Below are 19,631 nucleotides of genomic sequence, written 5' to 3'. Positions count from 1 at the left end.
CTCATTCTTGGTTTGAGCAAAAGTCTTTTCATAAATTTTCTCTTTCTGTAAAACTTAGTGTTTCTTTTTGCATCTGCAAACACTGAAAACAGTTGTTACAATTGGAAAAAAAACAGACATATTACTCAAACGGAAGAAACTAGATGGTTTAGCTGCTATTCCATAACCATTATCCCACCAGCTATGAACGAAGTGATCGCTTTATTTTCAATAATAATCAAATTTATGTGCCGTTTTTTTGGTTTTCATAACAACATCAAATGAGAATGCGCAAAAGTTTCGGATGACATTCCATTTGAGCAAAACTCGACCTTGACATTTCTGGTCGAGCAGATGTCCAGCGTTAATAACTTTGTTCTAGCTAAAGTCCTGCGTTAAAGTGCTCAACTAGGTCATGCTGAAGTAGTTTCATAGGCTATTTGAGTCGGGCACGGTCGTTCTCGCCACCTTTCGGACAAACATGGCCTTTTCATAAGTTGAGGTTCAAACCTGGGCACTATCCGTATTTATTTCTAAAATTTATACTAGTTATACTAAGGTATATATTTGTTCCTATGCTATACGAAAGATGTTCGAGTAAGTTCAAGTTCGAGTACTTTTCAGAAGCGCATCGTGTGCACGGTGAAAGGGAAAGGTGACCCCATCTACGAAGTTACAGCGCGCATCATGATAGAGGCTGGAATACTCATGAGCAAGTTCCAGGAATCACTGCCCATGGCAGGCAAAGATTCTTATGGGTTTCATACCCCTGCCACAGCTCTGGGCTTTCCGTTGAGGGAGCGATTAAAACAGCATGCTCAAATATCCTTCAGTGTGGAGGAAATGGACGTGGATGGGTGAACAATGTAGCCGGTTGTTTAAGTGACGAATTCGAACTATTTACAATGGCTGGAACAAAGAAATTTTAAGTTTCAATGTTGAAAACCGTCAAGTTTTCTCTGAATGACCAAAAGCTGACTTACATGCTTTGATAAGTCGTAAAAAACCACTCCTTAGTCCTGTTGCCATCTATTCCACAAAACTTTCATTGGTGCAGAAAAGGATTGCTCCGCCTGTAATCGAAAATTTTTGAACAACGAAAGGAACAACATTTGGTTTCCGCTTAAAACTTTCCCTCCATATTCTCGAATGTAAAGCATGCTCAATTGACGTTCATTTGCTCTAGGCATAAAGATAAGCAGTATTCGAACTTTAGCGCTTATGTGGGCGATTTCAGGAGACTCTGGGATTAGCAAAAGCCATGATTCAACAGAACAGTACAAAAATGAGCCATTATGATTTGACAAGCCAGAAAACGCGGTCAGGATTTGGTAAGACAGGCTGGACAAAAGTGTTCGACTTGATTCGACCAACCAGAAAATTTTTCAAGAAAACAAAACGGTGAAAAAATTTGTCATCGTCGGATCAAAAAGTCAGCGAACCACGGCAAGAGTCAGTGCCGCCATAAAAAGCCCCATGAAAATGCCTAAATACCAACAAATCAAAAACGCTAGTAGCTTCTCTAATGTAGCATCAAAACATTAGCTGACAAAAACGTGAAAGGATTAAGAGAGTTCAAAACACACATTGAGTATTATGTTTACCTTGGATGAAACAGTTTTAAAAACTGAAATAATATAAATGCTGCATTTGAAACATATCTTCGTCTTCGCAGGACAAATTTTTGACACCTACTTTCTCTCTCTCTCTCTCTCTCTCTCTCTCTCAGAAAAAATGCAAGCATAAAAACTTCACAAAGTCTCTTTACTTTTGACTAGCAGATATGCCTAAACACCTGACTTTACGTGAGGCATTCGATATTTCCTTATATGATAAGAAAAATAACCGATCAAAAACATCGCCTAAAAGATTCCCGAAACAATTCGGAGTAGACAACTCATCACATTAACTGACGCTAAACTTATTTCCTAGCAAACTAATGTAGACAGACAAATTCAGCTAGCATATTGCCACAAATAACTGTAGCTTTGCAGTACAAAAGGAAATAAACGGAAAAAGACAAAAAAAACTACGAGACCTTTTTCTGTGTATTCGCCTCTTTGTTAAATCTCAAACTTTAATTAGACCTTAGCGGTTGTTCTAAAAGCTGCCCCAAAATAAACTTCAATAAGAGAGAGAAGAAGGAAGAGAGAGAGAAAGAGAGAGAGGGAGAGATATTTCGTGCCTCATAGTTACGTTTTCCCAAATAAAACCCTAAAAATTCGCAATCATTTAATTAATAGTTCTCAAGGCAATATTTGGTCTGTATTTCCGTCTAGAACTGTAGCCGAGATACCCTTTAGTCTAATTTGTGTAAAATTATTGAAAACAACCGCACAAGGACAGATTACTGAAACATATTACGTGCCCAAAAGGAAAAATTACTCTTTCAAGTTCGATGAAAATGAGTTTGTATAATTGGTAAATACTGTAAAGAGAAGTCGTGTACTTGGTGAAGTAACTATACTGATAAAAGAGGTGCTAATACGGAAAAGTTAAGATGCTTATTCAACACCAAGACATGTACAAAAGCCAAAAAATGCCCATTTCGAACAACAAAAAACATTTACGAAGGACCAATAAAGCTCGAGGTACAAAACTACATAATTGTCAACCACCAGAACACCGGCGATTCAGCCTAAAACGATCAATGGAAAACTAGTCTTGAAATTTTCTTGAATTCCCGTAAAACTTCTCATTCTTTTCTCTGGAATAATTTCTGTCTAAAACGAATTATTAAATTGAAAGATGGAACTGTTATATCCGTACTTTTTTTCTCAGTCAGAACAGACACTGAAGAAGCTTAGATAAAGCAGTGAGTAGCGATTTGAATACAAAGCAACTAGTGGATAAAACAAGCATTCGAAAAGCTCAAATAAAACCTATTTCTATCTAATTGTATTGTAATTAATTGCTAGAATAGGACCATGCAACCATTGTACGTCCGTGTAAAAATCACAATTAAATCAGTTAAACATAACCGACAAACGTCGGGCGAATTACTCTCAAACGAACGTCGAGCGGTTGGCTTTGTCGGTAGCCAGCCACGGCTTATTGACCTCTGGGCGCTACATCTTTATCCCGTTTCTGAAAACGAAAGTCAAATAGGTCGGACGAATCGGCCAGGCGAAGAATTGCTTAAACGAGAACAGGATTCATATATTTGCTACATATTGCTTTTGAGAGCAATTAACACTGATTTCCTAAAAAGTGCCTGCTAAGTCATTTGTGAATTTGTGATTAAAACATTTCTACTATAACTCATTGTTAATGAGGATCAGAGATGATGAAATTACGCCACATAACATCAGCTGAAGTGCTGCATCAACAAAAAGAGATAGATAAAACGTCAACACGGAAGAGAAGGAAAGGAACCCTAACCGACAGAGAGAAAGAGATAGGAATATTTTCCATGATGGGATTCGACTCTGCAACTTCTAGTTTTCTAGCATTGTTAGTAAATAAATCATAAAGAAAAAGACCTGAAAAACGCAAATATAAAAAAAAGGTTTTCAACTTTGCAGTAAAACAAGTTCAAAACCATTTTTTGTCTCGAAAGTACTGTCAAGTAACCCATCTCCGAGACTTGATGGCCAGTACTGGTCTTTAAACTCAGAAAATTTCAAGATATTAATATCTTATGATCCATTTCATTGTCTCAGGAGAATATCCGGTATCCCTGTTGCAAGCCTGAAAAAGTTTCACAGGCTAATAAAGATCCGTACACTTGGAAAAAATTTTCAAAAATTTGAAAACTTTATCCAAAAATTACTGAAACTGGAGTCATAAAAAAGTTTGATCACAACCCCATTAAATCTATAAACTATAGAGCAGCTTATTATCCAACCTTGCAGGAGGTCTCACGGCCACTGGTGCCGGAAAAATTTCAAAAACATGCAAAACTGCAAAATATTTTAAAAAGTTGCTTAAATTCGTGATCTTAAAATCTTGAAGAACATTCAATTAGATATATAAACTAAGCAGTAACATATTACCAAACCCTAGAGGAAGTTGCGTGGCTCTTGAGGCTAAAAAAACCTAAAAAAATGAAAAATAATTTAAAAACTTAAAAATAATGTAAGTTTAAAAAAGAATTGCTAAAACATGTGATATTAAAAAGTTGAAAAGAAATCCATGAACAAAAAAAATTCCAGCAACTTATAATCAAACCGTAACGGAGCTTTTCTGACCCTTGCGGCTCAAAAAACCTGAATATTGACTAAAAATGTCAAGAAATTGAAAATGGCAATATTAGTCAAACATATGCTAAAATTCGTGATATAATCTTGCAAACCATTGCATTTAATCTAGAAAACATACAGGAATCTATTTTAAAACTCTACAGGAGATTCCTTGGCACTTGAGGCTGAAAAAACCTAAAAAACGACAAAAATTCTCAAAAAACTTGAAAAAAAAACAAGTTTTATCAAAAAATTGCTAAAATTTGTGACAATTACAAGTTGAAAAACTATTCCATGGCCAATAAAAACTTGTCAGTTACTTATTATCAAACGCCTTAGGATGTTTTCTGGCCTCTGGGTCTAGAATCACCTGAATAAGGAAAAATAAATGTCAAAAAATGAAAAAAAAATTGCACGTTTTGTAAAAAAAAAAACGCTAAAATGCACCGGGGCCTGAATGGGGGGCAACACTGGGGTGGGAGGCAACATCGGCGTGGTGGGGTGTGTGGGGCAATAGTGGGAGGGGGGAGGGAGGTCAACAGTGGGGGTGTCTTCAAGCTCTAAGAACCGCCCTTCACACCATAACTATAAGTCTCCAAAACAGTTTGAGCTGAAAGGCTCTAAGAGCACTTAATGCCCGCTGGGCGCTATCTGTTTATCCCGTTTTTGAGGACGAAAAGTCAAAAGCGTCAGACGAAAAATCGGTCAAGCGAAAAATCGCATAAAAAAGACCGATAGGACTAATATAATTGCTATAAACTTCGTTTGAGAGCAATTAGTTACTCTAAACATTAGGACTTAAAACACAGAGAGAGCCTTTAAAGGTTAGCACGTAACGTCATATTTGACCAATTACTCGCATAAAAGACAAATTCTAAAAATTGAAAATTGACGTGACGAACACAACCTCACAACTGTTCTCCCTTCAAAGGACTGAAAACACAGAGGAATTTGCAGGATCACAGATTTATTCTTATTTTTAAATTAAATCTTGGCCATCAATTTATCTCGGTACTCAGTCAGTTTTTTTCTGGAGAGTAATAATAAAGTCTTCTGAGACAAAATATTTGCTGAAGCTATTTGCTGAGCAAAATGTTGTTCCTAAAACTACACAATGCTAAGAATCTAGCCCCAGGAAGGAACAGAGCGCCTGCAACCTATCTGAAGTTCAAAACGTTTACCCAGAGAATTATGATGCAGAAAAGAACCATTTTAGTTAGAAACAATAGAACTGAAAAAAGCTGCTTTGAAAATGCCGGACGAAGAAAATGAATCTTGTTCTTAGTGTAAATTTATTCGCACCTATTTATTTTCCCCGCTCTTTCAACCCTGTAATTTGATCTAAACACTTAGTCTCATGTGCGGCATTTTCTGTTTCAAATATACTCCCAAAAAACGTATCTGATCACCATTACTCTTCTTCGAGTAGTAAAATTGAAACCAACTTAGGTGCAGTTTTCATTCGACTTTTAGGAATAAACTGCAGCGAATTAAGTTTAGCTGCTCAAAATTGAGAAGGAAAGTTTCGTTGACGCAATTACTTAAAAAGTCAAAGTCGGAAAATTTCCGCCAAATCAAACCGATCACGTAAAGACACAATTAAAAAGCGCTTCTTTATGCGACCGATTCGGAACAAGGCCGGACTATTGACCAGCAACAAACCGTAGAAGCCGAATATAAATCCAACACATCATAGATTCGCAGAAACTTTTCTAACTCACGAGTCATCTTGTAAAAACGCACACCTCCATTAATTTATATATGTTGACCATCACCAGATCATTATGAAGCCCAGTGAACAAGCTGCTAATATGCTTTCAATGATAGGTGTAGAATCGGTTGCATGACAATTTACCCAATGCCATTTTACCCTACGACATTTTACCCAACCTGCCATTTTACCCAATGTCATGTTACCCAATGCCATTTTACCCAATACCAACTTACCCAATGCTCTTTGATCTTTTCGTTCAATTATCCGATTACAAATTAGCAGTCGCTATTTCAAGGATGATTTTTAATATTTGTGGACATTATAATCCCATGTTCGGTTGTGATAGTTTCATATCAAGTCCCACAGGCCATTTAGTTATATAGTGGGCTAATCCCATGTTCGGTTGTGATAATTTCATATCAAGTCCCCCGGTCCATTTATTTTATAGTCGGCTAAATGGTTGTTCTGGTTAATGTAGCAATAGGGTAAATTGGGTAAGTTGGCATTGGGTAAAATGGCAGGTTGGTTAAGATGGCATTGGGTATAATGGCATTGGGTAAAATGGAATTGGGTAAATTGTCCTGACACCGTAGAATCTCATTTGAGGAGTGCTACTTAGTTCCATGTTTCTCTTTTGAAAACACAAATTTCGAAAGTTGATTTTTCCTATCGCTAAAACTACTAATTAGTATCATAATATCCAAGACGCCGTAAAAAATCAAGACCTCTTCCTATGTAGTAGTTACAGTTTTAATGCACTTGGTAAACAAGCTGTTATGTTAATGTTCTAATTGGACTATCCCCACTTTCTTCGCTTCGTGGATAATTGATAATCCATTTGAGAGTTCTCAGAAACTTCTTTTTAGGATCGAGATGCGTCCATTCGCAGGTATGAGAAGGGCAAGTGAGTGGAGTTGTCAAGATGTAGAGGGTCCTGGCTGTGGAGAGACAGAAGATGGTGGCGACTTCCTAGCAGCTGCCGATCGACTGAAAGAGTTGTAGTATTCAAGTTGTGACTCCATGAGAGCACGTAGCAGATTGTACTCCGTAGCCTGCTGCTGTTGCTGCTGCATACTGCTTCCACTCTCTCCTCCACCTGCTCCACTTCCTAATACTCCACCATTGGACACAAGCGCCGTATCCAACATGTCTGCACCTGCAATAAACGATAGTACAAAACTAAAGAACGCAAGAGATAACCAAAGTGGGTTATTACGAAAGTAGCAGCGATTGACACCTATTTGGATATAACTGAGCACAGATGAGAAAAAGTAAGTTTCGACCAAGTATCCTTAAGTTGGAGCCGCAATTTTCCTCGTTCCACCACGAACTATTAGAAATCTCTATTGCCCCCTGACTTATTTTTGGTGTCATAGTAGGTTTATGTTCGGATCAGAGTTCCTTAATAAAATATCGATCAGAGCACAAAAAGCCGCTTCAAACGATAGCTCTTATCACGATTTATTACAATGACAAGTAGAAAGAAGACCATGTACAAGAAGCCGTTCACCTGGATGACGCGGCTGTCAGACTGCAATCATTTCCTTGGTATAAATAATGGCTATCAGATTATCTTGGTTAGCATTAAAGACAGTGATTGCTATCTATCAGGGCCATGTATTTAAATTGAGATGACAATGAGTACCTGCAGCTGTGTATAGCATTTTAGGAGAGTTCGGCGACCACATGTAGTTCATGGCAGCCGCAGTATCAGGACTAGGACACGGCGATAATCTCGATGAAGGGCCAGAGTTACCACCACCACCACTCACACCCCCACCGCTACTGCTACCCAATCCCCAAACACTTGCACCTGGAATACCCAATGTCTTATTCAACAAAAGGCATTACGGATATTTCCCATTAACTTGTGGAGGGTGTTACGAAAAGACTGTTTAGACAAGGAGTTGAGAGAGGACTGAGTAGAACGATAGAAAGCGAAAACACGGATAACGCGAAATGCTGAAATTCAACTTATACTCTACATTTACCCCTAACTTCATAAAACGGTCGGCCGAGTCATTCTAAACAACAGGTGGTGGGGATCAATTGTGCCTTACTTCAGCCACGGAGGATGTAGAGTCACTAAGGGCCTTAAAGTGATGGTATTAGAGCTTATTATAATACGCTACTAAAATTTAAAAAGAAAAATGAAACCAATCTTAGCTCTTTTAATTTGACAATTAGCAGTAAACTGCAACAAACTAAGTTAACGGCTTAATTTTACATTGAGATCAATTTGGATCAAGAAAAATCTTGGCCGATCAGATGAAAAATTGATAAAGCAACATAACCGACTAACGTCATGTAATAACTCTCAAACAACTAGTGGGAACTCGAATCTATAACAGCCTGCGTCAGTTGGTGTGGTGAGTAACCATGGGGCATCAAATGACGCCATTAGAGGTTATTGCATACCACTCTAACCACTAAAAATTAAAGCGAAAATATAGCCTAAAATTGCCGGAAATAGCAACCGTTGAAGCGCTTGACGCAGATCAATATTGAAACAGACAAAAGAAGAGACAGAAATTGAACGAACTTTTTTCTAAATTTCAAAAAGCGCTATAATTTGGTGTGCCGTTTCAGTTTTATTCCAAAACAATACTTAACTCACCATCTAAACTGATAACTATTAACCTTTATACTAGAGTCAGCTCGCAATCGCTCTATTAGACTTTGATAACCTAATGCACTGTGACTTATGACCGGGCTTTATCGGTTTATAGGGTTTCTTATGATTTTGCTCTTTTGACATTGACCGTAATCTTGTTTCATTGAATTACGCAATATAGTGAACTATATTGCGTAATTCAAAGAAAGAAAGAATTGAAAATCTATTCAGTTGAAAGAGTGAGCGAGGTAAGTCACAAGTAAAACGTAAAAATCGTGAATGTAAAACGAAAAACAATCAAAAGGTAAAGCGAATTAAAACATAGGACAAGCCCTGACACAATTCAACAAAAAACCTAGACCTAGAATGGACGATGAATGAATAGAATTGGAAACGCACTTAGAAAAATAATCAGGTAAAAAAATAAAAAGACAGCAAAAATCACGTCAAAAGGCCGCATTTGAACAAGAAACCAATAGCGCGAAATCTAATTTTTTCTCAAACACCGTTTTCTCACTCTGCGTCGAAATTAGAGCAAAAAATATTCACGCCGCAAAAAATATGAACACCGCAAAATCACTACTCCAATTTGACTTCAAAAATCATGAAAATGTGTGAACATATCTTAAAACATAGCAGGACAAGTGCTGACGTACAATTCAAAGAGTTTTCATTGACTACAGAGAAAACAAGACCTAGAACGGACTATGAATGGATTGGGAAAACCATTTAGAAAAAATCCAATCCAAAACATTGACAAAACAGTAAAAATCAAAGTGAAATTGCCGCATGTGAACAAAAAATCACTAGCGAGAAAGCGAATTTTTGTTCAAACACCGTTTTCTCACTCTACTTTAAATTTAGAGCGAAAAAATTTCACGTCGCAATACCACTCGCTTCGTCGCTCCACTTCCTGTTTCGGCATGGCCAAAATCGTCACTTCGATTTGACATCAAAAATCATGAAAGTGAGTAAAAGATCTTTAAAAAACAATAATCCAAATTATTTAAATTGTAAAAAGAGCGCCTAAATAATAGCCGTTGAGATGTTGACGGCGGCCATTACAAATAACATCAATTTTGGACACTCTTTTCATTTAACTTTTAGAAGTGAACTGCCGTCAATTGAGTTCAGCTGCTGAAATGTCTGAATGAGAGAAGAACTAAGATCACGCCAAGCGAAAAAAGGCGGACGACAAAGCTCGAAAAATCAAATCAACCAAGCAAAATTTTTCATGAAAAGATACCAACATGTTTACAATAATTGCTTCAATCTTCAGTCGAGAGCAATTAAAAAACAATAACCTCGGACGAATTGCTCTCGAACGACTGGCGAGGCAAACGATTTAGAAGTTGTCATAGGCTAGAAAAACTTTTATGGTACAGAAACTTTTGCCTTGGAAGGTGTTCAAACCCGCGACCTCTCGGGTAAGAGTCGGGGACATCAATCACTACGCTACACGGACTAGCAACAAAGTTAATTTCTGAATGCGCACAATTCAAATCGCTCAAAACATCAAAAAGTCAAGCGTGAAAAAGTCACTCAAGAAGTGAAATCGGAATAATCTTCTAGAAGAAAACGTTTTACATTCAAAAGATGCACACATTTACAACAATTCTTCAAACTTCGTTCGAGAGCAGTTTATTGCATAAAAATACCGGGAGTACTGAGAGTAATTACGAATCTCCAAGTACCACAGAATGATCCCCCAAATTACTACAGAATATCATAAGTTTACTGGTTAATGCAGTTTTCGCCATCTGATATGTGAACTCCTAACGAAACAAGCGTAATGACGTATCTCGAATGAATTGCTATCAAACGACTGGCAGGGGTTTGATACAAAGGTAGGCAGCTTTTAGACTAAATCAATTGATATCCTGTAAAACGAGAGAAAAGCCATGCAAAGTCAATCAATCATGCAAAACGAGAAGTCAAACAAGAAAAAATCCCTCGTAAAAATTTACTTTGAAATCATTCTAATTGATCAGACGAAAAACAACATAAATAACATAGCCGGAAGATTGCCGGAATAGCTGCGAAAGAAAAGACTTGCGTGCCGTATAATAGACACAGAAACAGATACAGATCTAAATTGAAAAAAACCGGCGCCACTCAAAAAGCTAGCTAAAAAAACATTCAGCGATATATTAATAAAGCTTGTTAAAATTCATTCCACCGAAACCTTCTATCAGGGACCTGCAAAGATGAGTTCCTTTGACCTTAACCTAATTCAAATTAAACTTAAGTTTTAAAGTGAAAAAGTCATTTTATTGAGTGAGGTAAGTCACTTATGATCGAAAATCTAATCACGCAAACTAGCCTAGAGAAGTCAAAAAGATTTCACGCAAAATGTCGAAAAAGCGGCAAAATGGGAAAAGCGAAAAAAAAGTTCGACGAAGTAAAAAAAACATAACAGGACAAGTCCTGACGTACAATTCAAAGAATTTTCATTGACTAAACAGAAAACTAGACCTAAAACGGACTATGAATGGATTGGGAAAACCATTTAGAAAAAAAAATCCGATCCAAAAAAAATCGAAAAAACAGTAAAAATCAAAGTGAAATTGCCGCATGTGAACAAAAAACCACTAGCGAGAAAGCGAATTTTCGTTCAAACACCGTTTTCTCACTCTACTTTAAAATTAGAGCGAAAAAATTTCACGCCACAAAACCACTCGCTTTTTCGCTCCACTTCCTGTTTCGGCGTGACCAAAATCACTACTCCAATTTGAATTCAAAAATCATGAAAATGTGTGAACAGATCTTAAAAAAAGACAGCGCTCTAATACAATTCAAACTCTTTGAATTGTAAAAAACATAGCAGGACAAGTCCTGATATACAATTCAAAGAATTTTCATTGATTAAACGAAAAACTAGACCTAGAACGGACTATGAGTGAAATGTAAAAACCATTTCCAAAATAATCAGATTAAAATAATTTAAAAAAAAAAACAGAAAATCAATGTAAAAATGCCGCATGTGAACAAAAAACCATTAACGAGAAATGGAAATTCGGTTCAAACAAAAACTAGGTCTAGAATGAACTATGAATGGATTGGGAAAACCAATTAGAAAAAAAATCCGATCCAAAAAATTGAAAAAACAGTAAAAATCACTGTGAAATTGCCGCATGTGAACAAAAAAACCACTACCGAGAAAGCGAATTTTTGTTCAAACACCGTATTTGCACTCTAATTTATAATTAGAGCAAAAACCGCAAAACCACTCGCTTTTTCGCTTCACTTCCTGTTTCGGCGTGACCAAAATCACTACTCTAATTTGACTTCAAAAATCATGAAAATGTGTGAACAGATCTTTATAAGACGGCGTCACAATACAATTCAAATTCTTTGAATTGTAAAAACCAGGAGCACCGCATATAGCTCCGCTCAGCTTAAAGTTTCGCCTCTATAATCATTGCAATAAACTTCGTATAAGAGCAATATGAAAAATCGACCTTTAATACTACTGCACAGAACAAGTAAACTCTTAATGCATGCAAGATCTTCCTAGCACTAAAAATTGTACTGAATTGCACCCAAAAAACACTAATCGAGAAATGTAGTAATCAATTCTCCGAGTACCGGCTAAAAGAGTAGTATATCGTAGGCAGACCTGGGGGTAAAAAGACGTACCTATGTATAAAGATTACGTATAGCATAATTTCCCTCAAATCCCAAAGACGTACCTCACAGCATGATACCCAAGCTGTCCACACCAGGGGGATTAGCAAGGTAATCCCTTAAAATTAAATTAGTAAGGCCATTTAACCATTCCCATATTACACTTTAATAATGTAAATTTCCAATAACGTACCTCACAGCGTGACACACAAGCTGTTCACACGAAGGGGATTAGCAAGACAGTGCTTTAATAAATTAATAAGGTCATTTACCCGTTCCCATATTACACTTTACTAATGTAAATTTCCAAAGATGTACCTCACAGCGTGACACCCAAGCTGTTCACACGAAGGGGATTAGCAAGACAGTGCCATTACAAGAAATCAATAAGGTCATTGACCCCCTACCATATTAAACTTTAATAATGTAAATTTTCAAAAGTGTACCTCACAGCATGACACCCAAGCTGTTCACACTAAAGGGATTAGCAAGATAGTGCCTTAACAACAAATCAGTAAGGTCATTGACCCCCTAAAATTTTACACTTTAATAATGTAAATTTCCAAAGACGTACCTCACAGCCTGATACGCCAGCTGTTCACACGAAAGGGATTAGCAAGATAATCCCTCAAAAACAAATTAATTTGGCTTGCTCATATATTATCCACTACTCCTATTCATTATTTCAAAAACTTCTAGAAATCAGTTGGTCAAAATTCTAGTTTATTTTTTTTTCAGATAGTCTTTATTTCTTTCTCCTTGTTGCCAGTTTCAAGTTGAACACCTGCAGTGATGAAGCGGGTAAGCAAACAAATTTAACTAATAGAAATTTTACTTTGTTCCTGTTTTTAAACTGGACCATTTTAGCCAGCTTCAACACTGCAGTTGTTCAACTTGAAACTGGCAACAAGGAGAAAGAAACAAAGACTATCTGAAAAAAAGATAAAATAAACTAGAATTTTGACCAACTGATTTCTAGAAGTTGTTTGAAATAATGAATAGGAGTAGTGGCTAAAATATAAGCGAGCCAAATTAATTTGTCATTGAGGGATTATCTTGCTAATCCCTTTCGTGTGAACAGCTGGGGTGTCATGCTGTGAGGTACGTCTTTGGAAATTTACATTATTAAAGTGTAAAATGGTAGGGGGTCAATGACCTTACTGATTTGTTGTTAGGGCACTATCTTGCTAATCCCTTTAGTGTGAACAGCTTGGGTATCATGCTGTGAGGTACACCTTTGAAAATTTACATTAGTAAAGTGTAATATGGGAAAGAGTAAATGACCTTATTAATTTGTTGTTAAGGCACTATATTGCTAATCCCCTTCGTGTGAACAACTTGTGTGTCACGCTGTGAGGTACGTTATTGGAAATTTACATTATTAAAGTGTAATATGGGAATGGGTAAATGACCTTACTGATTTGTTGTTAAGGCACTATCTTGCTAATCCCCCTTGTGTGAACAGCTTGGGTGTCATGCTGTGAGGTACGTCTTTGGAAATTTACATAATTAAAGTGTAATATGGGAATGGGTAAATGACCTTACTGATTTGTTATAAGGCACTATCTTGCTAATCCCCCTCGTGTGAAGAGCTTGGGTGTCATGCTGTGAGGTACGTCTTTGGAAATTTACATTATTAAAGTGTAATATGGGAATGGGTAAATGACCTTACTAATTTAATATTAAGGGATTATCTTGCTAATCCCCCTCGTGTGGACAGCTTGGGTATCATGCTGTGAGGTACGTCTTTGGGATTTGAGGGAAAATGTGCTATACGTAATCTTTATACATAGGTACGTCTTTTTACCCCCCCCCCCCCCCCCCCTAAAGAGCACATGACTTCGACCATTCAAACATAGACGACTAGCGTCGAGCGAATGCACTCAGCGACTAGCGAGGGTTTGAGTTGGCCAACCAAAAAACAATCACTTTTCATCGTTAACAAACAGATATGAATAAATTATATTTACAAAATGATCACAATCAAATCATTTTTATAGTTTAAGAACTGATCAAAAAAGATACTCCTCATTAAGTCATGAAATAGTAAAACATACCCGGCAGATTGCCGGAAAATAGCCACCATTGATTCCCATAACTCTATTGGGATTGAAAGAATTTCGTAATTGAACATACTCCTGTCTCTCAGTGAGAGGCTACAGAGTCTAGTATCAATACCAATAAGCATTATAGACAGTAACTAAAATTTATGAGAACAAAGAGCAAGTACCGGGCATCTAAAAATGGGCTTTATGGGTTTATCCCGTTTCTGTTTCTGACTTTGATTTTTCATACCGATTCTTTTCATTTTGAATTGCTTTGCTGAGCAGCTGCTGTTTAAAAGGACTTTGAGCAGAATGACAGAAGAGTGAAACTAGCCTAGAAAAGCGGCAAAATGGGTAAAGCGAAAAAAAATTCGACGAAGTAAAAAAAATAGGAGCGCTATAATAGCCGGCTGAGAAGATGAGGGCGGCTATTAATGACCGATACGAGCCAGATATAAGTTGTAATGATCGAGCTAGATCATTTTAAACTCAGAGCCATGTAAAACGCAGAAATTACCTTGCTTTTATGAACACAATAGAAAGGACAAAGTGTGTGTTACCGTTATTGTAACTGCTGACTGAGTGTGATAGAAGAGGTGACTTGTTTCCCCCTCCTGCGATGGCTGCGTTTGGAGAGAATGAAGAGGCTTTAGGGGATGAAGAGAGAGATCTAAGTTGGTAGTTGGAGTGGTGGTGAGGAGAGGCGCGTTGAGAACTCAACACTGACTGCTGTTCTTTGCCTGAAATGTATCATGTTCAATAAAATATCCGCCAAATCCGAAGTCCAACTATATCACAAACATTTATTTACTTCTATATTTTCCTTTTACATTTGCCACCAAAATTTGCAAACAGAAAATATATTTACTTTCGAATACATTGCACTAAGATATCGAAAGTATTCAGCTCTAAAATTCGACACAAAATGTATCCTTAGATCTATAATTGAGAAATATTTATGTTGAACCTTCAAAGCCTACTAAAATTGTTAAGCATTTACTTTTCGTCTAATCTTCCTCCAACAAAAAAGTCATTATCAAGCGGATATCTGTTGATGAGAAGGTACGAAACCTCCCAATATTACTCTTCATTTAATAGAAAACAAAAGTTGTCTGTTATAAACACAGGAAAAATTAATGAAAAATAAACTTGCAAAGATAAATAGGTATGGCTCGTTGAAATTCATTTCTCAAAAGTCATTTCATATTAGGAGCCTTCAATACAAATCTATGTCCCTGATCATAAATCAATTTGAATTGATTTTCCCATTTTCAAGTGTAAAAAGGGATTTTGTTGAGCGAGTTAAGTCAAATATGATCAAAATCTAATTACGCAAGTGGCCCAAAAAATCTTGCCAGAGAAAGATAAATGCCGTCAGGCGCTGAAATTCCGCTAGTTAAGGAGAAAAGTAATCAAAAATAGACTTCGACTTCAGTGTGAAAAAATGTATTTAAAAAAAGCGTCTCACGACGAAACCAAGTCATTGAACAACCAGTACTGCAGTACCATCCAAAGAAATGAAAGGAAAAAAGACCTGACCATCAACCTCAGTAGATGAACGTTCTTTGATAGTATGTAAAGCCTATACAAATAGCTAAAAAATAAAACAAACAAGAACTAACTTATACCAATGATTTCTTTTCAGAAAAACACTATTGTACCCATACAAATCTCAAAAAACTACGTTAAAGTTCACATTAAGGAACAATAGACAGCACACTCCAACAATGTAAAAATCCGACAAGACAAAGCAATAGGACAGCGAATAAGAAATTTGGCAAAATTCGGATTTCACTTAACTCTTCGAAAACAAGTGGTCTCAAATTCAGTAAAAAGATGAAACTACTACTAAAAATCTTCAACATCTAACACTCCATCATAAGAAAGCATCTACCAAATTTTATTAATAAATGTCATCACAAGTAAAGGCAAAAATCAGTTATCAAAAAATGGACAAAACTGATCAGAAACGAATGTCATACATGTTGACATACTTGAACCATTAAACTCAGAACTTAGAAAGCTGAGAATACGTGTCTTAAATGAGACTAAAAGATTTTGTCACTGATTTGATATGCCGAAGGTGACCATACTAACCAAATCAGTGACAAAAACTGCTCAGACCAATCTGCATTTGGGGCAAATTTAGAGGCCCATAAGCAACTGCAAAAAGATCTTTCAGGAATGTTACTAGCTTTCAACAAAGTTGACCGGGTTAAATTCAACGAGGATATTTTGTCTACGCCTTTTTCACCGAACTGTTACAGCAATGTAAACTGTCTCTTGTATCAGTGGTATAACTGGATTAACGAAAAAATTGAGAGACTGGTTCCAAATTTAGAGGCCCATAAGCAACTGCAAAAAGATCTTTCAGGAATGTTACTAGCTTTCAACAAAGTTGACCGGGTTAAATTCAACGAGGATATTTTGTCTACGCCTTTTTCACCGAACTGTTACAGCAATGTAAACTGTCTCTTGTATCAGTGGTATAACTGGATTAACGAAAAAATTGAGAGACTGGTTCCACGTGTGACAAAACACAGAGCTTCTCTCAAACCTTGGATCTCAAGGGAGACATCTCATAAAATAAAAAAGCTCAATTCATTGAAAAGAAAACTTGTAACTCCAAATCTGAGCAAACTTCTCAAAATCAAAAAGTTTGAAAAAGAAATTAAAATGTCAGCAGTTAATGACTTGAAAATCATTGAAGCAAAGAATTTCCAGACCAGGTGCTTCAGTCACATACAAAAGTATTTGGCAAGTATCAGAAAAAATCCTCTTATTTCGACTCGAGTAATAAACGGAGATCAATCGGCTGATACAGACCATGGTAGGTCTGAGCTTTACAATGATTACTTTGTGAGTGTGTTTAATGAAGGCCATTCCACAACCGAAATCTGCTTCCCGAGGAGAACTAAACACTCCAAAAATATCGAAGACCTCAATTGAAATTGTCTTAGCAGTCTAAAAGAAAACAAAGCCAGAGGCCATGACGCAATTGGGAACCTGATTTTGAGAAACTGCGCCAAATCTCTATCCAGCTCTCTGAAGCTTGTCTTTCAGACATGTTGCAACAAAGGCACCTATCCAGATGAATGGAAGATTAGCAAGGTGACCCCTGTTTTTAAAGATGGTGACAAAACTGACGTCTCATGTTACCCTCCCATCAGCCTACTGTGTTCTATCTCAAAAGTTTTTGAAAAACTAATCTTTGATTCACTCTATCTCTTTGTAAAAGATAATCTCCACTCCAGTCAATTTGGGTTCAGAAAACATCGATCTACAGTACTTCAACTTTTGATTTTCCTCGATAAAATTTACAAAACGATGGATTCAGAAACTGAAAAACATTTGGCAGTCCTATATCTTGATTTCTCTAAGGCCTTCGATAAAGTCTGTCATGAAGGACTCCACGAAAAGCTTGCTCGTCTTGGTGCTGTGGGAAACTTTCTTAAGCTACTTCACTCCTATCTCACAAACAGGCGACAATTTGTACAGATTAACACAGCTAGGTCATCCTTAAAAGCAGTTTCTAGTGTTGTACCGCAAGGTTCAGTGTTGGGACCACTTCTTTTTCTGATTTTTATCAACGACTTGCCGAATTGTGTCACACATCCGTGTTACGGCTTTGCAGATGACTTTAAGGTGGTAATTACAAACCAACACGACCTTGAGAAAAATCGAGACGGACTACATAACTGGTGCTTACAAAACAGAATGATACTGAAAGCAAAGAAGAGCTCATAGCTCTTGCTCAAAGGGGACCTGAAAACCGATATATTCGGAGTTGAGTTACCAATCGTAAAAGAGCAGAGCGATCTTGGTGGCTTAGTGCGCAGTGACTTAACGTGGTCGAGCAACGTTGACTTAAGATCCAGCAAAGCCCTGAGAGCATTGTATCAAATCAAAAGAAACGTGAGCAAGAATGTCACGCTGCAAGCTAAGTTGAACGCCTACGCCGGATACGTCGTCCCGATTCTAGTATATAGTTCTCAGGTCTCTCATTTGATCACTGTGTGCCTCCGAAAAGTGGAAAAAATTCTAAGACTAGCCACAAAGTGGTTCTTTGGAGTAAACGTTGACTATAAAACACGACTAATCAAATGTGGTTTACTACCCTTATCAATGTACAGTGAACTTCATGATGTTTTGTTTATGTGTGATCTGTTAAGAAACAAGTATGACTACACTACCACTGACGAAATGAATCTCAAAGACAATAAAAGAACAAGACAAGATGCACGAAATGAACTCGAAATCCCTAAAGTGAACAGAAACAAGTGTAGTGAAAATTTCTTCCATCGAACTGCCAAGTTAGTCAACATCCTCTCGAGAATATTGGGATCTTTGGAGGACTTAAACAAGCCAAAATTGAGTTATTTGTACCGAAACTTCTTCCTGGAACAGTACAACGAGTTGAGCACATGCAGCTGGAGGATTCTGTGCAGCTGTGGTAGCTGCAACCCTCACTCAAAACTCTGAAACTGTTATATTTTTATTTCAACGCAACGAACTGATGAACTGAAGGGTGAAAACCCTTGGCTGTGCCCTAAAGTCTCGACTATACTTGGGCATAATCCAGAACTCTCAATTACTACTAGTAAATTACATAAAAAAGGGAAGAACAACAAAACATGCGGAACTCAAAAACAACATTTTTGAAAACAAGTGATCAAGAATAAAAGATCAAAAAATTTTAATGAAAGCATGCAAGCAAAGAGCGTTAGATATGAAAGAATACTATTCAAGTATTCAATTTTGTATGTTTAGATATCTAGACAAGTTTTCCGAAATGACACTAATTCGTGGGACAATAGATACTTCAAACATCGACAAAACCTTTTTAAAAAAGTATTTTCTTTAAGAACAGAATCAAGGCTGTTAAAAACCAATAGATATGCATTGCAACCAAAAAATGACACAATTATACATCACCAGTGCCAACGAGACCTGTAGTTCATGAGACTACGCGATGTAATACACAATAGGCAAACCTCCACAATTCATTAATTTTTTATGCAAACAAATAGTGTTTACGTTGAATATACCATTAGCTGCCGTTTGAGGTGTTAACACTGCAACTGTGCAAAAGTTCAAACAAATGTATTACTCTTCAAAAGCAGTCTAAAAAAAACAGAAATTGCTGAATGTGAAGCAAATCTTAAAAACAGAAAAAAAACAGACCTACCTTGGGCGAATTGCTCCCAAATGACTCATGGTTGGCAATAGGGCGTCGGGTCATTGCTAAGAACCGCACTTGCACACAATGAATTTATATCTCAAACCGTTTTGGTGAATCTCATACTTAGGGCCTTACCTGTGTATCTCATTTTTGAGGACGAATAGTCAAATGGTCAGACAAAACGATGCTGGGAAATTAAACTCAAGAGGGGACATTTGCTTAGATAATTTATGGGTGCAATAAACTCAACCCAGGAGGAGATCCAAGCCCCGACCTCCGGAGTACGAGA

At 37.0% G+C, this 19,631-nt stretch overlaps 2 protein-coding genes across 2 annotated transcripts in view; one reads left to right on the top strand and one right to left on the bottom strand.

Moving 5' to 3' along the window:
- LOC142350034 (putative trans-acting enoyl reductase Rv2449c) overlaps positions 1 to 921 on the top strand; it is a 31,585-nt gene extending 30,664 nt beyond the window's left edge. The window contains exon 7 of the mRNA XM_075401939.1: positions 604 to 921. Within this exon, the coding sequence (XP_075258054.1) occupies positions 604 to 840 (237 nt within the window). The 3' untranslated portion in view covers positions 841 to 921. The remainder of the gene's footprint in view (positions 1 to 603) is intronic.
- Positions 922 to 6,517: 5,596 nt separating this feature from the next.
- The window catches only part of LOC142349991 (uncharacterized), a 47,960-nt gene continuing 34,846 nt past the window's right edge, over positions 6,518 to 19,631 (bottom strand). The window contains exons 7-9 of the mRNA XM_075401873.1: positions 14,721 to 14,900; positions 7,520 to 7,687; positions 6,518 to 7,030 (exon numbers count right to left, since the gene is read on the bottom strand). Of these exons, the coding sequence (XP_075257988.1) occupies positions 6,792 to 7,030; positions 7,520 to 7,687; positions 14,721 to 14,900 (587 nt within the window). The 3' untranslated portion in view covers positions 6,518 to 6,791. The remainder of the gene's footprint in view (positions 7,031 to 7,519; positions 7,688 to 14,720; positions 14,901 to 19,631) is intronic.

This window comes from Convolutriloba macropyga, chromosome 11 (genome assembly GCF_964194025.1).
Source record: "Convolutriloba macropyga chromosome 11, txConMacr16.3, whole genome shotgun sequence".
In the NCBI taxonomy this organism is placed as follows: domain Eukaryota; kingdom Metazoa; phylum Xenacoelomorpha; order Acoela; family Convolutidae; genus Convolutriloba; species Convolutriloba macropyga.
This window is presented reverse-complemented; position numbering and strand designations above follow the sequence as displayed.